The 11,745-nt window shown below is 34.0% G+C and overlaps 3 protein-coding genes across 3 annotated transcripts; all 3 read left to right on the plus strand.

The window, feature by feature from the left end:
* Positions 1-72: 72 nt before the first annotated feature.
* LOC107062228 (uncharacterized mitochondrial protein AtMg00240-like) lies at positions 73-2,825 on the plus strand. Its single transcript, XM_015312617.1, has 3 exons — positions 73-367; positions 1,380-1,434; positions 2,690-2,825. The coding sequence occupies exons 1-3, from the start codon at positions 73-75 to the stop codon at positions 2,823-2,825; spliced, it is 486 nt and encodes a 161-aa protein (XP_015168103.1).
* A 547-nt stretch (positions 2,826-3,372) lies between these two features.
* Positions 3,373-5,220, plus strand: LOC107062230 (pentatricopeptide repeat-containing protein DOT4, chloroplastic-like). Its single transcript, XM_015312623.1, has one exon. The coding sequence runs from the start codon at positions 3,373-3,375 to the stop codon at positions 5,218-5,220; it is 1,848 nt and encodes a 615-aa protein (XP_015168109.1).
* A 4,185-nt stretch (positions 5,221-9,405) lies between these two features.
* On the plus strand, positions 9,406-11,725 carry LOC102594609 (rop guanine nucleotide exchange factor 3). The gene is made up of 7 exons (XM_006339507.2): positions 9,406-9,863; positions 9,946-10,062; positions 10,141-10,295; positions 10,384-10,458; positions 10,556-10,864; positions 10,972-11,313; positions 11,406-11,725. The coding sequence occupies exons 1-7, from the start codon at positions 9,551-9,553 to the stop codon at positions 11,526-11,528; spliced, it is 1,434 nt and encodes a 477-aa protein (XP_006339569.1). The 5' UTR covers positions 9,406-9,550; the 3' UTR covers positions 11,529-11,725.
* Positions 11,726-11,745: the final 20 nt, after the last annotated feature.

Raw genomic sequence — 11,745 nt, forward strand, 5'->3', positions numbered from 1 at the left:
TAAGGCTTGGGCAATCCTCCTCCCTTTGAGCTAGCTTTTGGGGTGTGAGTTAGGCCTAAGACCTAATTTAACATGGTTAGTAATCCTGAAAGGTATAGACGGCTTGTTGGAAAGTTGAATTATCTCACAGTGACTAGACCTGACATCTCTTTTCCTGTGAGTGTTGTAAGTCAGTTTATGACTTCCCCTTGTGATAGTCATTGGGAAGCAGTTGTTCGTATTCTGCGATATATAAAGTCAGCTCCCGGTAAAGGACTACTCTTTGAGGATCAAGGCCATGAGCATATCATTGGATATACAGACGCTGATTGGGCAGGATCACCCTCTGACAGACGTTCGACATCCGGATATTGTGTTTTAGTAGGAGGTAATTTGGTGTCGTGGAAGAGTAAGAAACAGAATGTGGTTGCTCGATCTAGTGCAGAATCAGAATATCGAGCAATGGCGACAGCAACTTGTGAGCTAGTTTGGATCAAACAGTTGCTGGGAGAACTAAAATTTGGCAAAGTTGATCAGATGGAACTTGTGTGTGATAATCAAGCGGCTCTTCATATCGCATCAAATCCAGTGTTTCATGAAAGGACTAAGCACATTGAGATTGACTGTCACTTTGTCAGAGAAAAGATACTCTCGGGAGATATTGTTACAAAATTTGTGAAGTCAAATGATCAGCTTGCAGATATCTTCACCAAGTCCCTCACATGTCCTCGTATTAATTACATCTGTAACAAGCTAGGTACATATGATTTGTATGCACCAGCTTGAGGGGGAGTGTTAGAATAGAAATAAGTATTTCCTACTTAGAATAGGAATATGAATAGGAATAGGAATAGGAATAAGAATAGGAATCCTAGTTGGAAAAGGATTCCAATGTAGTGTCTATAAATAGGGTCTCAATGTAACTATTTAGAAATACAATTCAATAATATTCTTTTCCTATATTTCTCACAGTAACAATAACTGGAATCACTTTGTAGTAAATACGCCTCATCTTACAGTCATCAAAGAATAGCTCTGGCTCTGTACGTACTTCTCTAAATCCCTAACAATACATGCTTCAGTTTAACAGTGGTATACCAGGTTTCAAGTTTACTCTAATACAAGCCATATCCGCCTCAAATATAGCACACAAGAACAAAATCTATTAAAACACCAGAATCTCAGAAACCAATATTTAAAACCATTTATGCATCCAATATCATAGGTGAAATTTCCAGTTGCAACTACAATGGCCATAGGAGAGAGCATGGATGATATTGTATAACGGTGTCCAGTTTACCAACTGACATGTTATGGTTTTAATGATAAAAGAGCCAATGTAAGAAAGGAAGCTAATGATTAATCTTTTGTTGAGTGCTGACAGAATTCGTTACTTGTAGGGACCAAACAAATATTCAATTCTTGGCCAGCCCTTTTTCTTTCTAAAATAGTTAGGTATTGTGGCAGACATATTTGGTCCATCAAAAGGCACCAAATAAAGTTTCCAGTATCTCGACTAAAATCCATGAAACTCATAATTAGTGAGAGTTCTAGGTTAAGCAAGAAATTACAGGATATACTTTGAGGTTGATCTACGATTTAAAGATAGTGGTTGCACCTGTAAATATTAAATTCAAGTTAGAGGCATGGGTCACATGCATCCAACTAACATGCTTTACAAAATTTAATGCATATAGTTTGAGTCAGAGGTGGTGGTTGTTGAACTTGCATCCACAACTTACAAATATGTAGGATTCGCCTCTGATTGAAGCCACAAAATATCAACTGAAATGCATGAAAGACGAAAAATCACAGAGAAAACTGATGCAACCATGACTTCTCTCACAAGGTTTACAAATTTATGGATTGCATACACATAGACGCCAATTTATGCCTGTATCGGAAATGGAAGATTTGAGACATAACCTCAGAGTCACCTTAGAAGGGACCCCTGAAAATTTTGCAATTATGGTCCACTTCTCATTTTGTTTTTGATCACCTGGCAGCAGCAGTCTACTAGATGTGACACTTACGATTTTAACATGTAGAGAGCTACTGCTGAGATTGTGCTTTTATGATCATTGAAGCCATCTCTGAAGAAAAAACAAAGAGAAACATTAATAGATTATGATAAAAGAGAATCTACTACTCCAGTAAATGATCAAAAGTATCTGAATTATTTATGAGAACTCATAAACAGGACTCAATCTTACGAATAAAGTAGATAAACTGAACTAGGAAACCCCACTGTACAACTGAGAAGAACAGCTGAACTAACTTGTTTGGATGATTATTACCTAATAGTATCATATCGTTTTGTTACTTTGAATACAGTGTTTGTTTCGATTGTTATTTAAACTTTATTGTATGGTAATGTTAAATTCATCCTTACATAACCATGAAAAGTTCCATCTTATAGTGTTATCGCTTCGTTACCTTTTTTTCTTCTCATTTTGCCATTGCTTGTAATTTAATAATCTTTTTTTTATCCAAATAACTGTACCTTATACCCTGCTCTTTATGTAACAACAAGAAATAATACCATCTATTCAAACGCATTTCAAAACAATACAATAAAATACGATAAGTTATGAAACGATATGTAATAACCATCCAAACAAGGACATTAGTAGCTATTAAAGTATAAAACTGCCACTTACAGAATACCAACAGGACCAAAAGCTGATTCTTTTTTCATTTTTCCTTCCAGGATCTACTTGAACAAATCTGCATCAATCCCTCTCTTAATCCTCATCAGACAAGTAGGCGAATGGGAAATGAATTCAATTGGTGAAAATGCATACAAGGTGTTTGCTAAAATGTCAAAGAGACGTTTACTCGTCTAAAATATCCAGTTTGGTGAGGAAAATAAATCAATAGTGAAAATTGAACGGAATACAAGTAAAATTAAGACGTTTCAATTTAATATTCCATTTTAATTGGTCTTTAGTAGTGGGTTTGAAAAATGATTTGCGGAATAAATAATTAAAGCTAAGATAATATTGGTGTGGCACCTCGATTAATTTCACATACTTATCACCTCTCACTAGCAATAAGTATCGGATAACTCTGTCTACCAAACCTAGAATAGATGGTTACTAGTACTAACTCCCACTAACCATAAGTATCAGATAACTTTGTCCGCCAAAACCTATAATATATGGTTACTAATACTAATTAAGGGATAAAAAAGGGCAGCACTGTTTTTCTCTTATTTTAGCCTTGAGGTTCGTCACTTTAGACAGTGCTGCTATGCGAATATGCATAAATTCTTCTCTTTACATCTAGCACACGTATTTATGCAGTATAATCCAAGTCCTATGAGCTCTGTTTTTGGCGTAGGCTAAATGATTTCATTTGATGGAAATGCATGCATACAAGATGTTTGCTAAAATGTCAAAGAGATGTTACTCGTCAAGAATTTCATTAACTTTTCGCGAAAGCTCTTTTTTCGTGGACCCAATTAAGTTTGCTGAAAAACAAAATGTGAGAGCATGGACATCACAGATATCCAGTTTGGTAAGGGAAAACCAATCCATAGAAGCCATCAACTTGTTCAAAACAATGCTAAAAGATGAACACAAACCCAATCATGTTACAGTTTTAAGTGTTATAAGAGCTGCCGAAAAATGGCAGCCTATGGTGAGAGGAATTCATGGGTTTACTATCAAAATGGGATTTGAAATTGAACTACCTGTTGTAACGGCTCTTGTTGGTGTTTACGCTATTTGGGATATGGATACTGCATGGCAATTGTTTAATCACACAAAGGAGAAAGATGTAATTTTGTGGAGTGCAATGGCTTCAGCTTGTGTCAAGAGTGGAGAGTATGTCGAGGCTATTGAGCTTTTCAGGGAAATGCAACTTTGTGGTGTGGAGCCAAATTATGTTAGCATTGTGGGGATTGTCCCTGCTTGTGCCAATCTTGGTGCTCTGAGTATTGGAAAAGAAATTCACGCTTATTCAATAAAAGTTTCGTCTATATCCCATGTTAATATCCAAAATTCGCTTGTGGATATGTATGCCAAATGTGGGAGTTTGAAGGCTTCCATTACTGTTTTTCGTGGAATAGAGAAGAAGGATCTTGTTTCATGGAGGAGTATGATTCATGGATGCGTAGAAAATGGTTGTTTCAATGAGGCTTTGAGCTTGTTCTCTGAGATGAGGTATTGTTGCTTTGAACCGGATGAGGGTGTTATTCGTGAAGTGATTGGAGCATTGTCACAACTGGATGAGATTAAAATTGGACAGTGTTTTCACAGCTTCGCGCTCAAGCAGGGATTTCTGGGATGTGTTTCAGTAGTGACTGCTCTTCTTCACATATATGGCGGTTTTGGTGATATTGAGTCGGCTAGGAGCCTGTTTGATCCCCTAAAATCAAAAGATCTTATTGCCTGGAGTACCATGATTGCAGCATATGCCCAAAGTGAGTGCCCTAGTAATGCACTTGATATATATCGACAGATGCAATCAGCAAATGAGAAGCCTAATGAAATCATCTATGTTAGTTTAATACAGGCTTGTTCTTCGATCGCTGCTGAAGTGATTGGAGAAGGGGTACACGCACAAGTGATAAAATTGGGAAATACATCCAATGCATTTTTGATATCCTCACTTATTGACATGTATTGCAGATTTGGACGCATAAGCCAAGGACAGGCAATTTTCAGTGAATGTCCTAACGTAGATCTTATCTGTTGGAGCTCAATGATCAATGGTTATGGAATAAATGGGCATGGAAATGAGGCTCTTCAGTGTTTCTCAGACATGTTAAACTCTGGGATAAAACCAAATGATGTTGTTTTCGTTTCTGTTCTATCTGCATGCAGCCATTGTGGTCTTGAATATGAGGGGTGGAACTGGTTTCATGCTATGGAAGAGCAATTCGGTGTTACTCCAAAACTTGCACATTATGCTTGCATGGTTGATATGCTTAGTCGTCAAGGCAATATAGAAGAAGCTTTTGAATTCGTCAACAACATGCCTATTGCGCCTGATAAGAGGATATGGGGAACTCTGCTTGCTGGTTGTAGAAAGACTCGTGTATCAGTTGAAATCTCTGAAACTATTTTCAAACAGCGTATTGCTTTAGACCCAGAAAATACCAGCTATTTTGATATTCTATCAAACCTATACTCAGAGCAGGGCAGATGGAAAGATGTCAAACAGTTGAGACAACTCAAGGATGAGAAGAATTTGAAGAAAGAGATGGGTTATAGCTTAATTGAAACCAGTGTGTAGAAAGGTACAAAAAATAAACCGTACGTTATCTACTTGGAAACCCAGTCATAAATTTGTGGAATTCGATGTCTTCTTCAAGCTGTCCTCTTATTTGCCAATTTGTTGTCTTGACTCTTGTTCCAACCAAAATTTTTGAGAAGTTGGACAATGACAATCTCAATAATTCATCTCTATGTTCTGAAGTGAGTTTCACCTTTAGAGACACTTGAAATACCTTGCTCTTCATTGGGTACGTACGTGACAAGATAACAATGTCCAAAACAGAAGTATGACGTGCCAAATTGATAGTAGTATTCTACTTAAGAGTTAGTTATATAATACAGACCAATATTATAAGGGTCTGAATGCTTCCTTAACTCTGAATGACAGCTACTGTTTAGGAGGAATTCAATTGATCGACGTTTGTCAACTCTTACAATTGTTGGAACCTATTACTCTTGATATCAACCAGTGATGGTCAGCAGCAAAATATGGATGTTTCCAGTCAAGAACAGTTGATACTTTATTACAAAAGAAAGCAGGTCATTGGGACTTAACTTGGCCTTGGAAGATGTTATGGAAGACTGAAGCTCCAACAAAGACGGCTTGCTTTGGATGAACAGATTACAAAGTATTGGTTAAGCGATGTGCAGTAGACTCGATCTTTGCGGAGAAGGGCAAGAAACCACTGACCTCCTGTTCCTACATTGCATATTTACAAAGTAAGTCTGGTACCTTTTTTCAAATATTTATGGGGTGCATTGGAATCTGCTATACATCTCCTGAGTTACGTTGCTGTTAAGTTCAACTCAGATAATAGCAGAAACTGTCATATCATTCGTCTAATTGGCTTTCGGGTATGTTTGGGGGACTTGATAGTTGTGGAGTTTGAGACTTTCATAACATATAGTGGATGTTAAAGAAAACTTGTGTGTAACCTATTTCAGTATTGTTACAGAACAAACCATTAGGTGTCTCTGTATAAAATGTTGAGATTAATAGTTTTGTTTGCTATAGTATTCAGCTTATAGAATATAGAGCAGTTTACGTGATAATAACGTGATATTAGCCATCAATGTTTGTCTTTTCAAGATGATACACAATGCACATTGAGTAGTTTAGCCCATCAATGTAAATATCAGATCTTTCAGGCTGAACATAATCTCATTGGATTCGTTGTATAAGTATTGTCTCTGAATCTATCGCGCAAAAATCATTGTACCATCTTAAAATTATGAGTAGGATAATTCAAGTATCTCGAGGCACGACAAGGAAAACACTGTTATAGTGGTCAAACATGTTTCTGAAATCTCCACTCATATTAATTTTAAAAAATAAAATTAACCAAACCTTATGAAAATAAAATAATTAAGACAGTTTTGAAATGTTAGTTACGATTATACATTATAGAATAACTAAAAAAATTGATACGAACCAAACTACTGACACCCCTAATTTGTTTACACAGTTGCATCAAAAGACTAGAATTTTATTGGAAGTCAAAGTTTATCCAAATTATTTATTTTTGCATGCGACCTTTACCATCACTTGTTATTAAAAAAAAGATATTTTATGTAGTTGTTGTAAAGCAAAAAATAGATTGAAATATCTTCCAGTACAAGAGTTTTTAGTTTTTCAATACTTTTTTCTGTGAATTATCTTAATCATGAGTTAATTTCTCAAATGATTATTAATTTTATAATTTATTTTATAAAATTATTAAACTATTCATTATTATTAAAAGTTACTTATAAATAATCTCTTACAAGATAATTATGGCCGAAAATTAGAAAGAGGAAAGAGAAAAATATATGAATTTCTTGAAAAATAATATTTAGTCGAACTTTGTTAAGAATTTCTTTTTCCTTTTCTTTGTTTATTGTTGTTGACAATTCCATTATGATTCATGTTTTTGCACATATTAAGAGCCATTTAACTAAACCTCAATATTTTATTAGCAAATAGTCAAGAGACTATGGATGTGTTCATATTTTTCAATATTCTCGTATTTGCTTGGTCAAAAAAATTTATAAATATTTTTTTTGAAAATATAAATTCCTTAAAAATGAAGAAAAATAATTTTTCGGAGGAAAATAAGCTCTACAAGTATACCACATGTTCACCCTCACAACGTTGCCTCCATCCCTACCATCTATTCTTTTACTTCCTCGCATAATATTTGTCTAGATTATATATAAATACTTTTAAAATAATATTTTACTTTCGTACCGAGCACACCCTATGTATCAGTGACGGAGCCATCTTATTCTCAGGGGTTCATCCGAACCTCCTTCGGCGGAAAATTATACTATTTATATATGGTTAAAATAATTTATAGTAGATGGCGAACCCCCTTCGACTATTTCGTGTGTCTATTTTTTCAGATTTTAAACCCCCTTATTGAAATCCTGGCTCCGGCACTGCTATGTATCACATGAGCTTAAGAGAAAATAAGAGTTGCAAGCACGTCTTCCACTAACTTATAACTTCTTCGTTAGAGAATGATTCATCCCCTTCTACTCCTATTTTTTAATATTCTTTTCTTCAAGTCCTCCATAATATAATTAAATACTATATGCTTTATTAAATTATATATTCACATGCCTCATTGCTTAAACTCCCGACAATAGTAACTACCCTATTATTTATTTTATATATTAAAAAAATAAGCATTGTCTTGGTTATTCATACTTTCTTATTTTCTTTTTTCTATTGTCATAATTATTAGTTTATTTTACTCTTTTTTCTGTCCTTATGAATGAAATTTGCTTATAATCTAACCTTTCATTGAATAAAATCACAACTTCAATATAAAAGTAGTGACAAAAAATCTAGTTATCCCTAGATGCGTCGTAATAATTCTTTTGTAACATGTTATCAAGATTTCAAAAATGCAAGTTTATATTCTCAACAGATAATAAATTGACAAAAAATCTACATTGGAAAAAAAATATCACCGTAAAGTTTTATATTACCTTTAATTGAATATATATTCCAAATATTATCTATTGGTCGCCAATAACTCATATTGTAATAATCCAATAATATTACATCTAATTATAACTAAATATTAATCAATTAAATGCCAGTACATCTCAAAATTTAAAGCTAATCCAAACTCTGAAAATTTTATTAAAAAAACAAATAACAATATTACATCTAATTAACTAAATAACAAACAACTAAATGTGCCAGTATATCTCTAATTTTAAATTTAATCCAAACTTTGTAAAATTCATTGAAAACCAAATAACAATATTACATCTAAATAACAAACAACTAAATGCCAGTATATCTCTAATATTAAATCTAATCCAAACTTTATAAAATTTATTAAGAACCAATTTAACAATATTGAATCTAATTAACCAACTAATAATCAACTAAATGCCAGCTTATCTCTAATTTTAAAGCTAATCCAAACTTTGTAAAACTTATTAATAACCGCCCCACTTATTCAAATTCCTTCATTTCAAGAAAATAAAAAACTTTTTTTTGGTGAATAAGAATTTGATTATTAAATTGTAATAACTGAAGTAAAGACAAATTCTTTAATTTTTTTAATTCCACCAAATCTAATTTTTAAATTTTAATTGACCTCATAACAATACATCCCTTGAGTTCAAGGAAGCATCTCATGGACCAGCTCATTCGTGTGTACAACATTAATATATTTATCATGCAATTAAAAATTAATATAATCATATTATAAAATTTTAATTAATTTATTAAAAAAATTATATAAACCATATAATGCATGCCTCATTGTACATTTTCAAGAAAAGTCCACAACTTTATCAGCCATTTTTAGCAAAAGGGTGTTCAAGATTTGATTTTTCTTGAGAAAAAATAAATCAAGATTTGATTTTATTTTATTTTTTGATGAAATAAATCAAGATTTGATTTTTGGAAGAAAAGGGGTTGGAAAAAAAAGAAGAAAATTTAAGGAGGGAACAGTTTCAAACTTTCAAAAAAAATCTGTGACTGTTATAAAGGTAACATAAAAAAAAAGGAATAGTTTACCGTTTGGCTTTAAATGTTTGAAAATTCTGTTTTTGTTTTTTTTTAATCTTCATCTTGAAGATTGCTTTTTTATTTACAAATTTTGCTGCATATTCAGAGAGTTAGTATAAAAAGTTATAGTTAACAATGACACATGCTGTTTTTCTTTTGCTTTTGTCTCTAAAGAGTATAAATTATTTTACTTTTTGCTTTTAGCAGTAGAAGATTCTGTGGTTTTATAAAAGTTCTTGGTTTGAAATCAGTCATCAATTTTCTTGAACTTGTGCTTACAAATCTTGAAACTACTTTTGTGTCAATGCAGATTTGATCGCGGAGTTTACTGATCAAAATGGATAACATTTCAAGTACTGATGAAAGTTATGATGTGGGATATGGATATCAGCCATCACCTTCTTCTGTGGATGATCAATCACCAACTGAAACAACAGGTCTTTCGACGTTGAGTGGCAATTCTTTTGCTTATTGCAGAACAAACTCAGAGACTTCAGCTTTTTCTGAGCATACAGATGAGAATAGTTGGTCTGAGACAGGTTCTCCTTTGAGCTCGCGGAGTTTGAAGTCTCCTACTCGTGCAGTGCTTTCGAGACTAGGAATGAGGCAGCACAAGACAATTGCAGATGATCCTGACACTGTAGATTTAGGTAACTTTACATTTGACAGTTAAAAAAGTTTTTTTAAGTTTTATATGAATTTGCTTAACTTTTTGTGTTGGAAAATCGACAGAGCTTGAATTGATGAAGGAGAGATTTTCGAAGCTGTTATTGGGAGAAGACATGTCAGGAGGAGGCAAAGGGGTAGCAACAGCAGTGACAATATCAAACTCTATCACAAATCTTTATGGTAAAAGTTGCTCAAATACATCAAGTGAAATTTTGTTATGTTTCTTGTTTTACTGAGTGGTGTTTTTTTTTTCTTCAGCATCTGTGTTTGGTCAACACCAAAGATTGGAGCCTTTACATCCTGACAAGAAAATAATGTGGAAGAGAGAAATGAATTGTCTCTTATCTGTATGTGATTACATTGTAGAATTTGTTAGTACATCACAGATGCTACAAGATGGAACCACTATTGAGGTGAAAAAAAAAATTAGCAGAAGAATTACTCTCATTTCAGTTTTTGCTTATCTAAGAGTGTTAGTTAACACAATGTCAATACTTTCAGGCGTTGACAAGCAGGCCGCGGTCAGATATTCACATCAACCTTCCTGCATTGAGAAAACTCGATACCATGCTCCTCGTAAGACCACAACTATTATCTCCAAAAACCAAAAATTTTACAGTCAAATGATGATTCTGATTTAGCCAGGGTGAAGCTAAAATTGATATCTTTACAGGAAATCTTGGACAGTTTTGAGGCCACAGAGTTCTGGTATGCTGAGAAAGGAAGCATGTCAAACAACTCAACACGTGCTGGATCGTTTAGGAAGATTGTTCAGGTACAGCCTCAGCCTCAGCGTAAGGAAGAGAAGTGGTGGTTACCAGTTGTTTGCGTTCCTTCTGGTGGCATCACTGAGAAGGAAAGGAAGCACTTGAGACACAAACGCGATTGTGCCAACCAAATTCACAAAGCAGCAATGGCCATCAATAGCAGCATCCTTGCTGAAATGGAAATCCCAGAATCATACATGACATCACTCCCTAAGGTACCTTTCATGACATGTATCGAATGCTTGTTTGATTAAATAATACTCAAATTATAATACACAAACATGGAAATTGCAGTACTAATGACGAGGTAATTTTGCTACAGAGTGGAAAGGCAAGTGTTGGAGACTCTATGTATCGCCACATGTATTCAGCAGAGAAATTTTCCCCTGAACAGCTCCTTGACAGTCTAAACATAAGCTCTGAACATGAAGCTTTAGAGCTTGCTGACAAAGTAGAAGCTTCAATGTATACATGGAGACGTAAATCATGCTTGCCTCAAGCGAAATCATCATGGATCATGGTAAAAGATCTAGTCACTGATGATCGAACTGATAAGAATAATGTTTTAGCAGAACGAGCAGAAAGTTTGTTGTATTGTTTGAAGCAAAGGTATCCTGAACTCTCACAAACAACATTGGACACAAGCAAGATTCATTTCAATAGGGTAAAGTTTTACACAAATCTTCTTTGAGTCCATGACTTCCACTTGTTTTATCATTCTTGAATAGATAACAAATGAGATACTGATTCTTGCAGGATGTTGGCAAGGCAATCTTGGAGAGCTATTCTAGAGTACTAGAAAGTTTGGCGTTCAACGTTGTTGCTTGGATCGAAGATGTACTTTTTGTAGATAAGACAATGAAAAACCAAGAAGAATAGGAACTGCAGTAAGCAAAACCTTTTTTGATTACTGAATAGGATAGAACCAAGTAGAGAACTCGAACAATTACTATGTGAAACCAAATTGATTGTGTAATTTGAGAGTAGTACTCAAAACTTGGAAAACATGTTTTGTTTTTAACTTGATGATTTTGTATATTTATAACTTAAAAATCCAAGAAGCAAATTCTGTAGTTTTTCATTCTTTATTCTGTTA

This window comes from Solanum tuberosum, unplaced genomic scaffold (genome assembly GCF_000226075.1).
Source record: "Solanum tuberosum cultivar DM 1-3 516 R44 unplaced genomic scaffold, SolTub_3.0 scf00010, whole genome shotgun sequence".
Classification (NCBI taxonomy): Eukaryota; Viridiplantae; Streptophyta; class Magnoliopsida; order Solanales; family Solanaceae; genus Solanum; species Solanum tuberosum.

Coding starts and splice junctions, on each gene's coding strand:
- LOC107062228 (XM_015312617.1), top strand. CDS start 73: ATGGTTAGTAATCCTGAAAGGTATAGACGGCTTGTTGGAAAGTTGAAT. Junction 368..1,379: donor ATATTGTGTTTTAGTAGGAG/GTAATTTGGTGT, acceptor CGTTACTTGTAG/GGACCAAACAAATATTCAAT. Junction 1,435..2,689: donor TTTCTTTCTAAAATAGTTAG/GTATTGTGGCAG, acceptor TTTTCCTTCCAG/GATCTACTTGAACAAATCTG.
- LOC107062230 (XM_015312623.1), top strand. CDS start 3,373: ATGTCAAAGAGATGTTACTCGTCAAGAATTTCATTAACTTTTCGCGAA.
- LOC102594609 (XM_006339507.2), top strand. CDS start 9,551: ATGGATAACATTTCAAGTACTGATGAAAGTTATGATGTGGGATATGGA. Junction 10,459..10,555: donor AACTCGATACCATGCTCCTC/GTAAGACCACAA, acceptor ATATCTTTACAG/GAAATCTTGGACAGTTTTGA. Junction 11,314..11,405: donor GCAAGATTCATTTCAATAGG/GTAAAGTTTTAC, acceptor TGATTCTTGCAG/GATGTTGGCAAGGCAATCTT.